At 41.6% G+C, this 19632-nt stretch overlaps 1 protein-coding gene across 1 annotated transcript in view; it reads right to left on the reverse strand.

Moving 5' to 3' along the window:
* TRHDE (thyrotropin releasing hormone degrading enzyme) overlaps window positions 1-19632 on the reverse strand; it is a gene marked incomplete at its 5' end in the record, with an annotated part of 329097 nt that overhangs the window by 37277 nt on the left and 272188 nt on the right. The window contains 3 exons of the mRNA XM_084636899.1: window positions 727-834; window positions 1333-1430; window positions 4014-4161. Coding sequence (XP_084493025.1) covers window positions 727-834; window positions 1333-1430; window positions 4014-4161 — 354 coding nt within the window. The remainder of the gene's footprint in view (window positions 1-726; window positions 835-1332; window positions 1431-4013; window positions 4162-19632) is intronic.

Below are 19632 nucleotides of genomic sequence, written 5' to 3' on the forward strand. Positions count from 1 at the left end.
TGCATCCGCAGGTTTGGCCCATCGCAGCTCCCACTGGCCGCAATTTGCCGTTCCAGGCTAATGGGGGCTGTGGGAAGCGGCAGCCAGCACATCCCTTGGCCCACGCCACTTCCCACAGCCCACATTGGCCTGGAGCAGCGAACTGCGGCCAGTGGGAACAGCAATTGGCTGAACCTGTGGACACGGCAGGTAAACAAACCGGCCCAGCCTGCCAAGGGGCTTACCCTGATGGGCTGCGTGACAAAGGTCGCCGATTCCTTCTCTGTTAGCTTCTTGCCTCTCTTTCAAGTACTGTGTCTTGACCTACAAAGCTCTACATAATATCCCCCTCTACCACATTTCCTCATCTCTTTTCCTCCCTCTCTCTTTCAGGTCTTCTCAAACCTTTTGCTGCACTCCTCCTTTCACACCTTCTGTCATGTTGTCCTTATCCCTGTCTTCATCTATCAAGCGTCCTCTCTTCCATTACATCCTTCCTTAAATTCAACCTCCTTTTTTTCTCAGGAGGTGTAGGAGGCCACACAGGCTCCACTTGCCGCATCCACGAACTAAGAGATCTTTCCCACCCCTTCTAGCTCTGCAGCCTCACAACGATGCTTTAAATAACAGCTGGTGATTTCTGCTTCATTTTTTACCTGTATGCAAAAAGTGTGTATTAAAGAGACACGCTCAAACTATAATAGTTCTGAGTTGGGTGGAAGAGAGATGCATTTTTGTTCCACTTACCGGTTTCTATTGCTGGAAATCCAATCTGAGATTAACGTTGCAGCCTGTTGGTGACAGTGTTTATTACCAAAGCTGCAGGCCAACATGATGACTTCTCGACGCAATTCTCTGGGTTAGTCCAAAACACAAATAAAGACACTAATGAGGTCACATTAATAAATAAGTGTGTTGAAATTCTCAGAAGAAAATATTCTAACCTTCCCTATAAGGAGCTGTTAAAATTTAATTAAACAAAAACATTAACGATTTGGTCACTGTATATCTTTGAGTAACAACTAAGTACTATGTTGTTACAGTTACAATTTTTAATTAAAGGCCATGGATCATTCACACAGCCCTACTAAATTCAATGGCCTCATGAGTTCAAATCCCAAAGTCTCCAATGGAGCCAGCACTTAAATTAAAGCTTCACAAGAACATGTCTTTGTTCTCAAAATTCCAGCAGAGGAAACTGATTCACAGCACCTAGCCCCCTCAAGTGAGGAGAAATGAAAGGAGGAAAAGGATAGAAAGGTATCTCATGATGCTGAAGTTCATATTAAGTATTGGGAAAGCACTTTACTACAACTATCTCCTGTGAAAATTAATAAAGAAATATAACAGTACTCATGTTGGTAGGCAGCTTGAACAAGTGATCTGTTTAAATTATTTGTTGGCCATCCAAGTTTGAGGTACATCGTTGCAACTTGTTTTAAAATATATTCCTGGAAGAAAAAAAAAGGTTAAATATATTTTCAGAGTTAAACTTTATTATTGATTTTTCAGTTCAAAGTTGAAATACTGTTGATGTTTTTAATAATGTCTCATTTTCAAAATGCTTTGATTTGGATCTGGTATTGCAATGCTTTTGTATGCAATCCCACTCTTTACTTCAATGGAAGATGAATCTACAAGAACAGCTACATGACTGGGTCTACTGGGCTAGCCAATTTAATGATAAAGAATATAGCAGTTTATAAATTATTTACTTTAATTGTATTTTTAACTCACAGTACAAAGGTGAAGAGTTACTGGAGCTAGGACAGGCTAATGCCTACTCTAGCTAAGCCAAACTTGACTTCACAATGAATGTTTGAATAATGGCCATCATTAAACATTTAAAGAGACACACTTAGCACATACGTAGTGAGATAACTGATAGCAATGATTAGGGCTCCGAGTCTGTCATGGAGGTCGCGGAAGTCACGGATTCTGTGACTTTCTGCAACCTCTGTGACTTCTCCAGGGGCCATTGTGGCTGACCTCAGGGTTGCCCAAGCAGTGGGCTTCAGGGCCAGCTACTCAGGTGGCCCCTGGGACAGCCACACCAGCTGCTGCTCTGGCAGCCCCCAGCAGCGTTCCCGGGATGGATGGCCAGAGTAGCCATGGTCCGCGGCCTCAGGCAGTGGTCCCCAGCTGCCCAGCCAGAGCAGCTGTGGTTGGCAGCCCCTGGCAGTGGTCACCAGGCAGTGGGCCAGAGCAGCTGCAGTCTGCGGCTCTGCAGCTAGTGCTGCTGGCCCTGGGCACACCTCCCCCAGCAGCAGCTCCCCAGTCCTCCTCAGCAGCACCCCCCATGTCCTCCTCCAGCAGTAGCCCCCCATGCTCCCCCAGAACCCCCTCCAAGATTTAATCACAGGTATTTTTAGTAAAAGTCATGGACAGGTCACAGGCCATGAATTTTTGTATATTGCCCATGACCTGTCCGTGACATTTACTAAAAACACCTGTGACCAAATCGTAGCCTTAGCTATGATCATCTTTACTTTCATAGCTACAGCGAAACCATTACTCAGGTGCAGCCAACTGATCTAATAATACTGAGCAATGTGTGCTGCATATCAAGACTGGGTTATTTAATGACACTATTTCAATGTCCATTTAGCTGTTGCTGTATATAAATATCAAAGACAGCACAAGACATGTTTTATCTTACTCTCACATCTTGCACATTAGGCATCTTTACTTTCAGTTACAAGTTATGAAGTAGACTATTGTCACTGTACTCACAGCATAATTTTCTGCCACTGGAATTCACTGCTTTGAAAAAAAGAACTGAAATGAACTAACACAAGAGAATATCCATTTTATTTTTATGGATGCATGTGCATATGTGTGTGATGACAGAACCAAAGGAGATGCACAGGATAGCTTTCTCAAGCATATAAGTTATTCTGTGACTATAATGAGTTTATATTTCTTCAGCCATCAACTCTGATTTCAGGAAGAATCAGTAGTGGTAAAACACAACCCTGAAATTAATTTTACCATTTTTGTTTATTAAAATTGTATTCTCTTTATACAGTCATGTCTAAAAGTGAAACAGCAATGACTGTTTAATAATGATTTTTCAATTAAGGTAATGATAGACTAGGAAGACAAAAAGTGTAATTTTACATGAGAGCTGTCTGGTGTGGAGCTAGATCCAGATCATAGGTTCATGAAGAAACATTTCCAGTATTTCTTTATTAATCTGTAATATATTTCTTATATAAATTCTCCATGCCAGCATGTATCTGGGTGTATTTTAAAAATGTCTCCTTAAATATACCAGACTTTATGTAGTTTCTTCATTTCAACTGTACTATAAAATTATGCACACCTGGTTGGGCATTCAATTTATGCAGAGTACATAAAATTCACTGCCAGTACACAGGCGTAATCCAGGTTATAATTGTTAATAAATACGATTAAAGTCTGTGTCATAAAGAATGTTCCTTTTAACAAAAAAGCTTCAAGATTAAGCAACATTTTTTCAGGTAACATTTTAAAATGTTTCTCATGTCTATTTGGATTATCTACTGTTTGCTGCTATTGTTGTTCCCCTGGTCCCAAATATGACTGGGTTTTTGACTCAATTGTGATCTAACCCTTGTTAATTAAGGGAAATGCATTGACTTCACTATGCCTTTCAGGATGAAAATAATGACTAACAATATAGACTTCAACTGTATGCATCCTTCTAAATTCTGTGAGCACATTTTCTATCCATGCTTATTTTGGGCCTCAATGAAAGTGTAGTCCAGTGGCTCCAGAGAACTATAGAATTTGGGGTATGCATTGTTTTTTAACAAACAACTTATTTGTCATAATATTTTATAGGAAGAACAGCTAAGTTTCCTTCTACTCATTATATATGCCTCAAATAGCCCTTATCACTGTTCAAATGCAAATGAACCTAGGTTTGACAATTGCTACATTTAAACACAAAATAATTAGAAAGAAAGTTACTATCCCGAGATCAGTTACAATAACTGACTGGGGACTAGTTCATCTCAGGACAATAGAAAAGAAGAGAATATATCTTTTACATTGAAAATGTTGTAGTTTTCAGTGCGGTCCAGCAATTTATCTAGAGGATAAAGAGCTCGGCTGGCAGCATGCCAAGGCAGAAAATCCTTCTCCTCGGAAAGGTATCTGATAATCTCCAGAGGAATATTCTGAGGCAAATAGCCAGCTCTGCACAGTCAAAGAAGTTCATGTTAATTATTATTTTCAGAGAAGGTACATGATGATGCAAAAATGAGGGTTTTTCATATGCAAATGAATGGCAGAAAAGCATGATAAATACATCACATTATAATGAAATGAAAGTCAGTGTTATTAAAAAAACCACCAACTCTTATGTGTTGAGTGTCTTTTTACTGGATGCCAATATCCCTAATTTAAATAGAACCCAGTGTCTATTAAAAAATACAAACAGTAAATTAGCTGAATATAGAAAGAAAGAAAGAAAGAAAGAAAGAAAGAAAGAAAGAAAGAAAGAAAGAAAGAAAGAAAGAAAGAATTTTATTGTTACAGTGTAGACAGAATGCAGTCTAACCAAAGTCAACAACCCCAGGTATTTTGCTTCTCAGAAAATTTTGACAGGTCGTGGGTAACTGAGAAGAACTCATTGTGAAGGGACATGCTTTAGTTTCAAAATTCCTCCCCCAGCTGCAAAAGCAGCTTTGTCTGATGTCTATTGCAAACCATTTTTTAACAAGTTATATTGTTAAACTGAAGCAGCACTCAAAAGGATCACAGTTAGTTAACGATGTGTTAGCTCTTCTCATATAAACTCAATTTTTTCACTGGCTTACAAATCAATCAGTTAGAGATCTGTTTCATCCTTTCTTTGGCATAAAGAGCCTCATCCAGTGAGTGAAATAGTTTCACAGAATTTCAAGAACATTGTTTAAAGTTACAGGTTTACACAAAGTGTAGCAGATATACAAACATTTAAAAGGTTTCAGAGTAGCAGCCGTGTTAGTCTGTATCCACAAAAAGAAAAGGAGTACTTGTGGCACCTTGGAGCTGTAGCTCACAAAAGCTTATGCTCAAATAAATTTGTTAGTCTCTAAGGTGCCACAAGTACTCCTTTTCTTTTTGCAAACATTTAAAAGTTTATTTTTAAAATTCTATACTGGAAACTTCAAGCTTCAGGATTTTGGTTCATTTTACCTTTTTGAACTGCTTTATTTCTTAACAATCTAAAATGTAATAGTAAAATTTAACTCTGTGGTGAAAACTTTCTAGCAACACATAGGCCTATTCTTCTCTTGATGTATGTGTTTAACTCCCACTGAAGTTCTATGCCTGCAGCAAGAAGAAATAGTGATTCTGTTTTTCATTAAACTTTCAGGACTGGATTCGTTCAACATAGGCGAGGGTTTGAAATATCTTCACAGTCCTTTGTTCCCTATATAGGATGAAAATGTTCCTTTTCATTTCCCTAATTGTCTGAAGAGAGACATACATACAGGCAAACAAAGATTAAGTGCTGTGTAGGGGACCATGGATACCAGGCTATGCAAAGACCTGGGGCTAGTCTGATCTCAGTTATACCAGTTTAAATCCAGAGTAAGTTCACTGAAATCTTTGTGCTAGGGTTGTATCTTTTGGCACAATCCTAAACAAAGGCCTGTTTGTGAACTACACCACCACACTTGTAGCCCAGGAGGCACTGTGCCCCAAAACTCGCTTCATGACACAATTTCATCCCTGTTCTTCTTTGCTCTGGGGAAGGAAGGACGTTACTGCAGACTTTGAAAGGATTTATCTTATTTCCCTACCCCATCCTGTTCCATGCCATCCTTGCCCACTTGGTGGCCATGGGAAGTATGCAGAGAGCTGAGGCAACGTCTAAACTACACTCTTTGGTCAATGTGAGTTACACTGGCATAAAGCCGCTGCAGTTAGTATATCGCTTGTGTGCTTGCATACTTGGCTATTTGAGTTGGTGCTGCGCATGATCACCAGGATTGCTTATGTCAATTCACAGTGTGGTAGGTATCCTAGCATGCAACTTACTGTCGGACGGCACACTGACTTTTGGGAAATGTTGACAATATCCATGTCACATTATGAGGTGCAATCCAAACCAGTGAGTGGCTGTATCACCACCTGCCCCACAGCCTTGGGCGCTTCACAATGCTTTGCGATTGTAGCTCCCAACCAGGGCTGCTCACAAGTAGCTTACCAGCAGGCAGGTCAGACCCTGAGTGTCTGTGTATGGTTGCAGCCGTGGTCCGACAGTTCTGACCCCAGCAGCCTGCCAGCAACACAACAGACACACTGGCTTCCACCAGCTTTAGTTACCACTTGTAGGTGAACCGAACACACTCCCAGTCCCGAATGTTCCCCAAAATGTGTCCTGCACTGTCCAGTCCTTTCCAGGACAGCTCAGTTTTAAAGTTATCACTGCCCCATTCAACAGTTTGCTATGTTAACTGGAGTTAACAAATAGTTCCATTTAAACATAGCCCTGGATTAGTTTATTTAAAAAATAAAACAAACAAAAGAAGATAGGTGAACTCACGTATAAGAGATAAAGTTAGCAATGGTTACAAACAAATAAAATGAAAATGAATCTAAAAGACTAAAACAATCCAGCAAGTTCTGGTTCAAGGCTTTGTTTAAGATGGCCTCTCACCTACCATCTTCCAGCAAGATAGTGACTGACCCTTTCCTTGCTCAGGATCTCCCAGAGGCTCAAAGGTGCACGTGCCTTTGTCTTTTTAGGTGAAAAAGAGAGAGCTTGGGGTTTTCTGCTCCTTTCTTTTATAGTCCAAACCACCTCTGAAGTGGATTCTTCTGAAGATTACCCATCAAAGCAAAGATTATTCAGATGATGAGGAAGGTGACACGGAGTCTGGTGAGGAAGGAGGCTCCATGCTCTTTCTCCCCCACCTCTGTTTGCTGAAATACAAATTTGCTGTCTCCTGCCACCTGCTCCCCCTGCTGTCTTGCTGGCCCTGTTTACTACTTATATGTAAACTGAGGTTAACACACATTCCTTTTTTTAGGATAGACCTGTTTTATAACCTTTCCCAGCGTGGTTTTGAACATATGCTAATAATCATACAGGGAGATATCATAACTTTATATATAATGCTGCTATGTACATTTCACAATGACATTATTGAACAGCGAGATATTAGTTTTCAAATGATACCAAAGCATATTTTCTACAAAGATTATTACAATAGTGTATAGAGTGGGCATAGAGGGGTGCTTCCAGTCACAGCATGGTGGAGCAGTTGTGCAAGGGTGACTATAAGCAAGGAGTCAAGGTCCCATCCAACAACTGTCTCCATCCCTTAATGCCATCAATATCCCATAATTTCTGAGATGTTTTAAAAAAAATCCCACAAACCCATGCAGCACTTCTCACTGTCCACAATCTCTGTTTGAAGCATGGAGTCTGCACAGTTCTGCACTGCTGTCATGAGTGTTGCAAACACCAGATGATACATCCTCCAGTATTTGCAGAGCCACAGGAAGAACTGCAGCAATGGAGGATATGATGCTATTGTGGCAGACGGATCACTGTGGAACACAGTGAAAAGCAATTTAGCATTGTTGGTGGCATTCATGGAGCAGTTATAGACAGTGGAGCACAGATTACGGGTGTGATAAACAAGAACTGACTTGTGGGATCCCATCGTAATAGAGGTTAGGGATGACAACCGGTGGCTGCAGAACTTTCGGGTGCGAAAGGCCATGTTCCTGGATCTGTGTGCTGTGCTCATTCCAGCCATCCAGTGCAGGGACACCAGAATGAGGCTGGACTGATAGCTGAGAAGTGAATGGTGGTCGCTCTGTGGAAGCGTGCAACACCAGCTTGCTATTGGTCAGTGGGCAATCATTTTGGAATTGAAAAATCCCCATTGGGGGCCATTGTCATGCAAATGTGCAGGGCTATTAATCATCAACTGCTAAGCAGGACTGTGACTCTAGGCAAAGTGCAGGACAGATTTGCAGCAATGGGGTTCCCAAACTGCAGTGAGGTCATAGATGATGGCATACATCCCTATTTTAGCACCAGCCCACCTTTCCATGGTGAACAGTAGAACTTCAGAGTTATGAAGAGCACGGCAATGGAGGTTGTTCATAACTCTGAAACGTTCGTAACTCTGAACAAAACGTTATGGTGGTTCTTTCAAAAGTTTACAACTGAACATTAACTTAATACAGCTTTGAAACTTCACTATGCTGAAGAAAAATGCTGCCTTCCCTTTACTTTCTTAGTAGTTTACGTTTAACAGTACTGTATTGTATTTGCTTCTTCTTCTTTTTTTTTTTTTTTTTTTTTTTTGTCTCTGCTGCCTGATTGTGTACTTCTGGTTCCAAATGAGGTGTGTGGTTGACTGGTCAGTTGTTAATTCTGGTGTTCATAACTCTGAGGTTTTACTGTACATTAATGGAAAGGGCTAATTTTCTATGGTTACACACGTGTTGGTGGATCATTGTGGATCATCACAGACATCAGTGTTGGTTGGTCAAGGAAGGTGCAGAACATCTGCATCTTTAAGAAGACAGGACTGTTCAGAAAGATGCAAGCAGGGAAATTCTTTCCTGACCGACAGATTACTACTGGCACTAGGGAAATCCCAACAGTGATCCTGGGGGACCCAGCCTACCCTTTGCTCATATGGCTCATGAAGCCGTACATCGACCACCTTGACAGTGCCAAGGGAAGATTCACCTATCAGCTGAGCAGGTGCAGAATGACAGTTGAATGTGCTTTTGGTAGACTGATGGGATGTTGGCAGTGTTCAATCATGAGATTGGATCTCAGTGAGAAAAATAAATTGTTATAGCTGCCTGTTGTGTCCTGTATAATACCTGTGAGGCAAAGGGGAAAAGTCGCCACTGGGATGGAGGGTAGAGGTGGAGCGGCTGTTTGCTGAGATGGAACGGCTGGACAACAGGGCTATTAAAAGAGCTCAATGCAGAGCTATGCAGCTAATGGAGGCATTGAAAGAACACGTTAATAGTCAGCCCCAGAAATGCAGTGTGATGGACGGTACTTTACTTGGCTCTGAAGTTTGGGGGCTACTAGGAATTGTGTGGTACTTGGTGTACATTTATGAATATATCACTGTTAATGCACGTATTAATTTTGTGGTGGTTGCTGTGCATTTATAATTATTACACAATGTCTCCGATCCTACGTGTTCTGTTTCCCTCTGCAACAAGTAGTGGGTGCTTTCAGTAGCAGTAGGCACTCTGCAGGGTATGTTGTGAAGTAATAAAGATGAATTATTTAGAAAAAATAATTTTTTGTTTCATACCATAATCAGTGCAAAAAACCCAGTGTGCAATAAAAAATTCAATAAAAACTTCTGAAATAAATTAGAACAGAACAGAACTTAAGAAGGGGAAAAGACCATTCAGGTCCATTTCAGTTCATTTTGGTTATGCATACACCTCGGGACGCTTGTAGGACAGTGTATGTGAATCTATATTTCTCTTTACTGTTCCCCAGTGTGAAGTGTGGTGCATTGAGGGGTGTAGAGAGATACTAAAATGGAGTTCTCCACTGGCTGCAAAGGAAGCTGGGCCCATGATTGTTGAACCTGTAGGTCAACAAGGGTCTGTAGCATTTGTGTTTGGGGCCGAAGAAGCCCCGTTATATCCTGATGCATCTCCCTCTCTGAGTCCTGTGCCTTTCTTCTGTCCATTCTTCCCCTCTCGATACTGTCTGCAACATTCACCTTCCAGGACCTCTGTTCACTGTCCGATGCAGCACTGGCTTGCAGGATCTCACTGAACACACTCTCCCTTGTCCTCTTCTTTCTCCTCTTTCTCAGACAGGCACTCCATGGGGGACCTCTCAAGGTAGCAAGAGCAGCAGTTACAGATAAAACAAAAAGAGGTGTCACTGTATGTGTAGTCACAAGGGATAGTGGAAGTTAAGTTTCAGAACTCCTTTCCTTTGCTCCCCAAAGGTTTTAAACAAGCCATGGACACTTCAGCTTTGGAGTCCCTCTGCGCAGCACCATTCTGCACCCCAACATAGTGAGTATGGTGCAGCAGGGGTTGGGAGTGGGAAATGAGGATGGACTTGTTCAGCTGCATGAAACAATAAAATGTCGTCCCTCCCTGCCTCTATTTCCATAGGGATGAATGCAGGACAATGGGCAATCAATATGGGCACAATTTTCCACAGGTGGTGGTGACTTTAGCTGATATCTTGCTCCTGAGGGTAACAATGGTACAAGAGAGCGAAGCTACTGCCAGTGTCCCAAAGCCACCTGGGCCTGTATGTCACTAGCCTGTTTACTGCAATGGTGCTTGCCAAAGTCATCGCAGAGTGGTGTGGGAAAGTGTCCTGCCGTGGAGGAAGAAATAAGGCTGCTATCCTTCGAAACCTTCAGGTGAAGATGGCAAAATACCTCTATGAACTTTTCATTGAGATCTCTCTGGAGGATTAAACAAATAAGGACATCCCTGTGTACATAAACAAACTGCTCTCCACCCCCCTGCCTCACTCTAGAGGGGAATGAAAAGCAGATGAAAACTCTACCTGTTGAACCGCTACCTCTTCTAGCATGAGTAAATTAATGAAAAATCATTAATTTTTCTGTGTCCTGCTACGTAGGGGTCAGGCACCATCGGTATATTTAAACATTGCAATAGGAAATGCATTCACACAGATTATGCATTGGGCTTGGCCATGCTTGGCTGCTAGGAATGACTAGACTGTGGTGGAATCTTAAGCAGATCCTGGCTTGTGGCACAGCTGAACCCCCCAGTTGCATGTCCTCCATCCTCCTTCTCACTGTTCACAGTAGTTTGTGTCTCCGGGCTCCACTGAGGTATCCATAGTGCTCGGTAGGCTGCTGGTGGGGTCTCCGCAGAGTACAGCATGCAGCTCTTTGCAAAAGCATCAGGTCTGTGGCATGGCACCAGGCTTACTGTTGGCTTCCCAGGCCTTCTGGTATGTCTGCTGCAGTTTCTTCACTTTCACGTGACACTGCTGCTGATCCATCAGACTCCTTTGCTTACGTCTCCCATGCAATCTGCTCATAGATGTTCGCATTGCTACAACGCTCTGCAGATGTGTCTGCACAGCCTCTTCTCCCCACAGGCCCAAGAGATCCAATACTTCCTGTCTACTCCAGGCAGGAGTGGGTCTGGAACACATAGCAGGCATAGTTGGTTGGGCAGTTGCATGCAACAATGGAAAGCTGCTAGGTGTGCTTCCTAAACGGGGCAACCGGTAAAAGGCATTTAAAAAATATGTGGGGTTTTAAAAAAAGGGAGGGTTGTCTTCCGGGCTAAATAACCTCTAGGCAGCGGTGTTCACAACTGTGACCAGAAAGGACAGTGTCAGGTATTGTGGCATATCTGCTAGAGGACTGGTAGGGTCGATATAGGAACATGGTGTCTACACTCGCACTGCTTCAACGTATGTTGACCATGACTCAACGCAGTTCATAGAATCATAGAATATCAGGGTTGGAAGGGACCTCAGGAGGTCATCTAGTCCAACCCCCTGCTCAAAAGCAGGACCAATCCCCAATTAAATCATCCCAGCCAGGGCTTTGTCAAGCCTGACCTTAAAAACTTCTAAGGAAGGAGATTCCACCACCTTCTTAGGCAACGCATTCCAGTGTTTCACCACCCTCCTAGTGAAAAAGTTTTTCCTAATATCCAACCTAAACCTCTTCCACTGCAACTTGAGACCATTACTCCTTGTCCTGTCCTCTTCTACCACTGAGAATAGTCTAGAACCATCCTCTCTGGAACCACCTCGCAGGTAGTTGAAAGCAGCTATCAAATCCCCCCTCATTCTTCCCTTCTGCAGACTAAACAATCCCAGTTCCCTCAGCCTCTCCTCATAAGTCCTCAGTTCATGGAGGTGGAGCTACTATGTACCCATAACGGGGCGCTTAAATCCCTGAAAGACAAATTTGAGTGTAGATAAATGCATAACTAGGTTGACACAAGGCAACTTGGTTGACACAAGGCAACTTAAGTTGACCTAACTTTGCAGTGTAGATCAGGCCTGAGGCTGTGCTCTGTGCCAGGACCCAAGACCAGGGAAGCTCTTGCACAGCCAAGAAAGACAATGGAACAATTTAGCTCAATTAATTATTCTGGATGTGCAAAGTGGGATTAGAGTGTGGCCCCTGTAGTGGAGTGTGGACAGAGAAGCAGAGTTATCTAAGTGACCGGGTCAAGATTTGCATGTCTGTAGAGCCAGAGAAAGTAAACTAAGTTGAAATTGCATCATTTTTATGTAATTTTCTTATTCCAGAAGCCACAGAATATTATCCAAGTGTTGTGTTCTAGGTTCTAATGCTTTGTAAAAATGGGTAACTATAATTAATGAGACTATGAGCACATTGGATTGACTGCAAAGTTAAAAATCTTGGAGATAGTGTTAGCGAAGAAGTAAAATTAGTTTGGAGTTGTATGTGTGTAATTGGTTCCTAATGGGGTTTGTGATTATTGTTACTGATTATTGATTATTGTTGATTGACATAAGGAAAAAGCATGGAGCAGGAAACAAGAAGATAGACTGTAGAAAAGCATGTTGCTTAAGAAACAAACAGATGTATCCGTATTGTAGTAGGCTCTGTGGTACATTTAAAATCTTGCTTCTGAAATTCAGTTTCTCTGAGCTAGTCACCAAAGGGAAATCTTGGCTGCAAAAGAGAAAGATGTGAGTGATTTCTATGATTCTTCATGTAGAAAATAAGTATGTGGACAAGATCCAGAGAAATCCACTATTTATTAACTTTTTGCCCTCTCTATTGTTTTCAGTGTGGCAATTTCTAGATGATGATACTTATCCTCTTTAATAACATGAGACAGTCTCTCTTATCACCTCTGTGCTGACAACTTCCAAATCTACCTGTCCACCCATGATATCTACAGTTGGGTTCCCCTCTCTTTTTCCTCCCAAATCTCCTCATGGGTACCTCACCTCTAACTTAAACTGAATTTCTTACCTTTCCTCCTGAACCCTCTCCTCCTTCATCCCTCCTGAGACTCCTCCCCATCATTCAGACTTGAAACCTTAGGGTTATCATTGGTTCTTTTATTTCTTTCTCACTTACACATCCAACACATCAAATCTTGTTGCTTTGCCTCCTATAATATTTCTAAAATTCACCCCCTCCTCTTGATTCCTACTACCAAACCCCAAGTCCATCCCATAGCTCTCTCACTTGCATAATTATAAATTCTTCCTTGTCAGGTTACCTGACTCTCCCCTCATCAATCTATCCATATTCAGAAGCTAAAATACTCTTCCTTTCTCATCTCTTTGAGCACCATGCCACAGTCCCCTAAAGTCTCTTCATCGGCTCCCTGTGCCTTACCACATAAAGTCAGTCTCTTTGCTCTCACTCTGTCCTCACCCTGTGTGCATTTCTGCCTCTGCCACTATCCCATCTCTCAGTGCTCCCGACTTCACTCCCTGTGCTCTGCCCACTCTTCTGGTTTTGTTATTTTATTCTACATTTGTCTAACGATACCCAGTTCTTGCACCTTACCTCACTTGAATATTATCATATGCTGTAAGCAGTACCTGGAATTCAATGTAACCATTCATGGAATGAAGACACCATCCAAAGATGAGTAAGGATGGCAGAATTGGGATCTTCTAATGAGACTTCTTAAAAATCTCTTTAAATCACCAAGCAAAGTTATGGAGCTATAGAAATGTTTCATAATACTAATTATAATAATCAGAGAAGTGGCAGCAGCCGCAGCAGGAACCTTTCTATCAAAGGGAAGCCATGGAATATAATCGTCAGCCAGCTATGAAAGGAAAATACAATTCACAGAGACTGTAGGAATTATGGAAACTAACATATTTTGAGGCTCTGAAGACTGTTCCTGTCATGTTTCTTACTGCTCCATCCCCTCTGACTTGCTGAAGAAGATAATGATCTCTTCATAGATTTTTCATCACTATCTCTTCTTCATTCACTCATTTTCTTGCCTTCTTCCATGCTGCCCGACAAGCTTCCGACTCCCTCCTTTTCCTCTCAGTTATCTGTGACAGATACTCATTTTTCTTCATTCAAATTACTCCTTAAAATATGCTTTTGCCCATAGAGCCCACATGTGCTAACCTCTTACAGGAAAACTGTGAAAATAATTAAATTCAACCAGTGTGGGGAAGGCCAATGACAGAACCATAATTTTTTTCTTCAGGTCTTTTCGGAGCCAACCGTATTGCTGGCCTTCAATGTAAACAACAACAAAAAATATCAGATCACTGCCTGTCTGAGTTGAATAAGCACAGGCTAGGACTCAAAGACAAGGATCTTTTCCTAGATTTTTTCAGCTGGACCATTTCAGAGGCCAATGGAAATACTGCCTCTCTCTTGGAGAATAACTAGAAATTGTTTCTTTTGAGAAGGGATAAGGCATGAGAATACAACAGAAATGCTCTGTGACTTTTCCACTGTATAGCTTGTTCTAATTAACTAGACTCCAACAGAAAAGCAGCAGCCTGAAAATATTAGCAACTAACCGGCTACAGCAAAACACTTCTGCAGAAAGATCTGACATACAGTTAGTATGCATGAAAAATATTCTAACCAACCACTGCTGATTCCCAGATGGAGGTTGAACTCAAACTGAAGCTCAATTTGAGTGCTTTTGGAGTGCAATTCAATTAGTCCACAACACTTTATCTGTGTAACTATCTATCTTAGTGCATTTGAAGCCATGGTGCACTTCTTTTTATGAGCAGTGTCATGGGAGAGTGCTCTAATTTTCACCTTGTCCTACTGCATATTTACAAAAAATCTACATTTACAGAATTATTTAAATTTTGCAAATACAATATACTGTACATGTACCTTCACTGTAGATCGTGAAAAGTGGGGGTCACCACATAACTTTTGGTATCTTGGCAAAATGCACCCTGAGGTAAGCATCTTTTCTTTGGCATCACAAATCCCGTAGGAAGAGCAGAACCCAAGCATGTTATTTTTGAGATGCATAATGAAGGAATGGTCAGGCAATTCAACACGCTTACTTTACTACATCCATTTACTACTTTAACTAGGCACCCTACGTGCTCTATTGCAAAAGCAACAATTTGAACAAAAGGGCCGTACTTGGGCCCCTCAATTGCTTTAGCCACTTCCTATATGAATGGTCTTGCTTGTCTGTTTATAGGAGAATCATTGTCAGCCATTCTGCAGTCCCTGCTATTAGAGGAAGTCTTGGGCAAACAGATAGATTTTCCCTTGTGTTGTAAGTATGGCAAAATTTGGGCTCATCCTTAAGTCCTGTGTTAGTGAGCTCTGTCACTGAAGGCTTTCTAGAACTAAGTGGGGAGCAAGTGTGGAGTACCAGTATGATGTGCTCTTGTCCATCTGTTTAGCTATTAGGTGAATTTGCCGCAGGTTGGACCAGCAGGACTTTCGTGACCAATACAACTGCAGTTGTCTAGACTACTGGTGAAAAAGGCATGGATGACTGGGCTAAGTCTGCATCTGTTAGGAAAGAGCAGAATACACTGACTAGTTGACGATGGGGAAAGATTTTTGGGTGTCTTGGATTAGCCCCAGGCCAAAAGATCAAGCCAGGTGCATTGCTTCTGAAAGACTTTTCAGTAAGAAGGCTCATCACATAACAATATTGTGAATGCTAGCTCTTAAATAAGGCACTCTCCTGCCAACATGGGAGAAATTGATATGTGTGGTATAGCGACCAAGGCAAGTGGTGATGAATAAGAAAAGAATATTAACATGGTAATTAAATATCCTTCACAAAGAATTCCCACTAAAATTCAATGCATATCAAAATTAATCTTTAAATTACTAAATATGTAATCTTTAAATTACTTGAGCTTTTGATGAGTCAGATAAATAAATCAGATCTAGATTACGCTACGAAGCCTCACTGTGTTATTCTGACCTTGGTGTGTTCTTTATACTGAGCCATTGAACTCATGGACAGATCCCAGCACATTAATTTTACCCTTAGGGACAAAGTACCAAATGGTAGTGTAATTGCCAAGGGAAAATTATTACTCCATGCTGAATTATTTCCATCATAAATCCAGGACCAGTCAAATAGACTCTGTCACAAAAACGACAGGGTTGCTGTACAGTGATGAGAGTCCCACATACAAATCTACCATAAATCCATAAGCCCTACCACCTACCAAAGTCATTTTGAATCTTGCATTTAAATCAAAATTAGGAAACCCAAGCTGGCAGCAAACTGGCCGGCACTGTTGAAACAATGGAAATTAGGTGATTTACATGACATTGGTTTAAAACCTATCCCATGTCATCTGTTTCATGTGAAATGTAAAGAACGTGACTAGCTTTCTGTTTGGATAATTTTGTTGGTACCACAGATTCTTTCTGCCTGCAGTTCAGCTTTTGTGCATACCCTGGTATATAAGAAATTAGATAATATTCACCAGTCTATTAAAAGACAACTTAAAACAGGTCTGAAATCTTATTCACTGACCCTCATTTAGGGAAAAATGTGCACAATGCAACACTTATTTTTATATCGTATTTTACTTTGTTTAATCCCAACTTTTCCTTCCTTGTTCCAGGAAGACAATCAGCTGCTCTTGCTGCTCTCATCACAAAAGTATTTGCCTGCAGTTTCCTACAGCGGATTTTCACGGCAGCAATAGTGGTGAGGTAGCAACAATACTGTTGAGGTAGTAGCAGACATCTTGAATACTGAAGAGAAAAAGGATCTTTGGCAGCAAGGAGACATGTGGAGCCAGGAGATAAACTCCCAAAGATCACTACAGTCACCCCTGACTCCTGCAAGCCTGAGATGCCAAAGACAAGAACATTAGGCCCAAGAGATCCACAGTCAGGGAAAGATGACTGGAATAGGTATGGGTAACTCCTAAAGCATATGGGCTGCCAAAGTCAGGTCTTACTTCAAGAGAGCCAAGAATAAGACAAGAATCAAAGGCTGACCATCGTAGTCCTCCACCTCCCATTGTGGACTGACTTTGGTTTTCTTGTCTAAACTGACTTTTCTGACTTGTCTAAACTATGCATTAGTCCACGCTAGAGTGGTGTAAATTCTAGCGTGCGCTAGAGTGTCCTGAGCTAACTGGCCCATATAGACCCTACTGGCATGCACTAAAAGTTCCCTAGTGCATGTTAATCCCTGTTTCAAACAGCACTATGTTAACGTGCACTAGGGAACTTGTAGAGCATGCCAGAAGGGTCCGCATGGGCCAGTTAGTGCACGATATGGTAATGTGCACTAGAATTTATCCCCCTCTGATGTGGGCTAATGCACCATGGAGACAAGCCCTTAGGAGATAATGCTGCTTGCCTGACCCCATCCAACTCAGTCGAGTCAGGTCAGTTTACAACAGCTGTGGATTTGCTCCTATGTGATTTGAATACCACAATGTTGATCATCTCTTTGAGTAATATAACACTACTATTTGACTTGTAAGTCAACTTTAATTGCTAAATGTATACAACACTAAATATCCATAGTATCAAATAAATAAGACAGGCTTGTAATACAATGGCTTTGAGTCCTTCCTATTATTATGATTTTTTACTTCCAAAATAGTTGATGACTCTTCAAGTGACATTCAGTTCCACATGAGGACATTTGAAGTATCCTACACAGAACAGTTCCAATTGAATGCAGTTAGCAGGGAATATCATGGGCTTTAAATGATCTTGCCCAGCTTTAGAACTGGCACATAATCAAAAACTGGTGTTAATTTGAATTAATCATTTACCTTTGTTGCAAAATAAATAAATAAACAAACTTCATACTAACTGCGCCTGTTTTCTTCCCTCCCCTTCCCTTCCTCAAAAAAAAAGATCAAAAGGAATCTTGTGCTTCTTTCTGCTGACAGCTAAGACTATATGATAAACTATATAATACCATATTTTTCATGATCAGGAAACCCTAATCTTTGAAAAATACGTTACACTTTAATTAACTGAAGAAACACAAACGTGAATGCATTTCAAGGTCTAAAGGAGATCAATTTCAAATGGCCTGATTATCTGAAGTGCTCTTTATTCTCTTCAAAGGTGAATTTTTGGAAGTAGGGTGGAGCAACCCTTTCCTCTTATCTAGTCAATGCTTCAGTGTGGCCCCACAAGACTGGATATGTCGACACAGCATTTTGGAGTGAGACTCCCAGCTCGGGTCAACAGTCTTTGGTTAGCAGTGGTTTGACGTTGCAGCCTGGGCTGTAGCTTTGGCTCTGAAGCCCACCTCCTGCCCTAGGCTTCAGAGTCCAAGCTCTAGCCCAAGCCATAACTTCAAAGCACGGTCTATACAACTGTGGGGTGAGGAATAGCTCAGTGGTTTGAGCATTGGCCTGCTAACCCCAGGGTTGTGAGCTCAATCCTTGAGGGGGGCTATTTAGGGATCTGGGGCAAAAATTGGGGACTGGTACTGCTTTGAGCAGGGGGTTAGACTAGATGACCTCTTGAGGTCCCTTTCAACCCTGATAGTCTATGATTTTTAGAGTACTAGCATGAGCCCCAATAGCCCAAGTCTGTCAGCCCGGAATGGGAGGCTAGCTTCAAAATGCTGTGCAGACATACCCAGTGTGCTGAAGTAAATTCAAAATTAGCATGCTCAGTGTTTCATTGTCTATTCTCTCTCCTTTTCTGATGTATACAATTTTCATAAAAGAAAGCAAAGATTTGAATAGGCCAGAGGCAAACATGGGTTTAAAAATGAAGGACCTTCCTAATGAGGGACAGTTGATTTATCTCAACACACAATATATGGGCATGATCCTGCAAATATGCATGTAAGTGGAGTTACCCATGTGTGGGAATGTCTACAGGATTGGACCCCACATCTGAAAACCAAACTTCTATTTATATACATATATGGCCCTGTGACAGGGCACTCTATTCACTGCTAGGATGGCACCTCCTCTGGGCTGCTTTGGGGATTAGCTTCGCAAGGTCGATGCCCCTTCCTGCAGTTGCCCTCCATCTCTCTGCCTCTCAGTCTGCAGCCCCTCTCTCACTCCATGAGCTGCTGCTGCCAATTTCCTGTGTTCATAAGTCCAGCTCTTGGTCATTCCTTCTCAAGTGGGCTCCTTTACTCAGTCCAGGGATTACTAAACCACCTGATTCCCCTCAGCTCTGGCCTGCTGGGTTAATTAGCTTCCTTCTCTATCTACATTAACCTTTCAGGATAAGAGTGGAGTGAACATAGCCCCCTATCAGTATAATATCGGATGCCCTCACAAACTTTCTGAATATATTCTCTCAACACACTGGGGTTTTGTAAAGTACTGTTATCCCCATTTTACAGATAAAACACTAAAACACGGAGAACTTCAGTGACTTGCCCAAGGTCACATGGAAAGTCTGTGACAGAGACAGACTATCCATATAGGTGGATACCATAGCATTGTTTGTGAATGATCAAAGCAAAGCAACACTAGCAAACCTGGATGTGGTAGTTGAAATTTGGAGAGGTTTTGAAATATATTAATTGGCTAGAGGAGAATTTCTACCACTGTTAAAGACTTGAAAATTTACTAATTTCTAGCCCACAAACTGAATCTAGATTTCCTGAGTCTCTGTCCCGTGCCTTACCTACAAGACCATTTTTCTTCTCCCTTAAACTTGTGGATTCTACAAGCCAGGTAGAAACAAGCCAAACACAACTTTCACTCAAAATACTTGACTTTAATTTAAAGCC

Source organism: Lepidochelys olivacea, assembly GCF_965140295.1.
Source record: "Lepidochelys olivacea isolate rLepOli2 genome assembly, chromosome: 1".
Lineage (NCBI taxonomy): Eukaryota > Metazoa > Chordata > Testudines > Cheloniidae > Lepidochelys > Lepidochelys olivacea.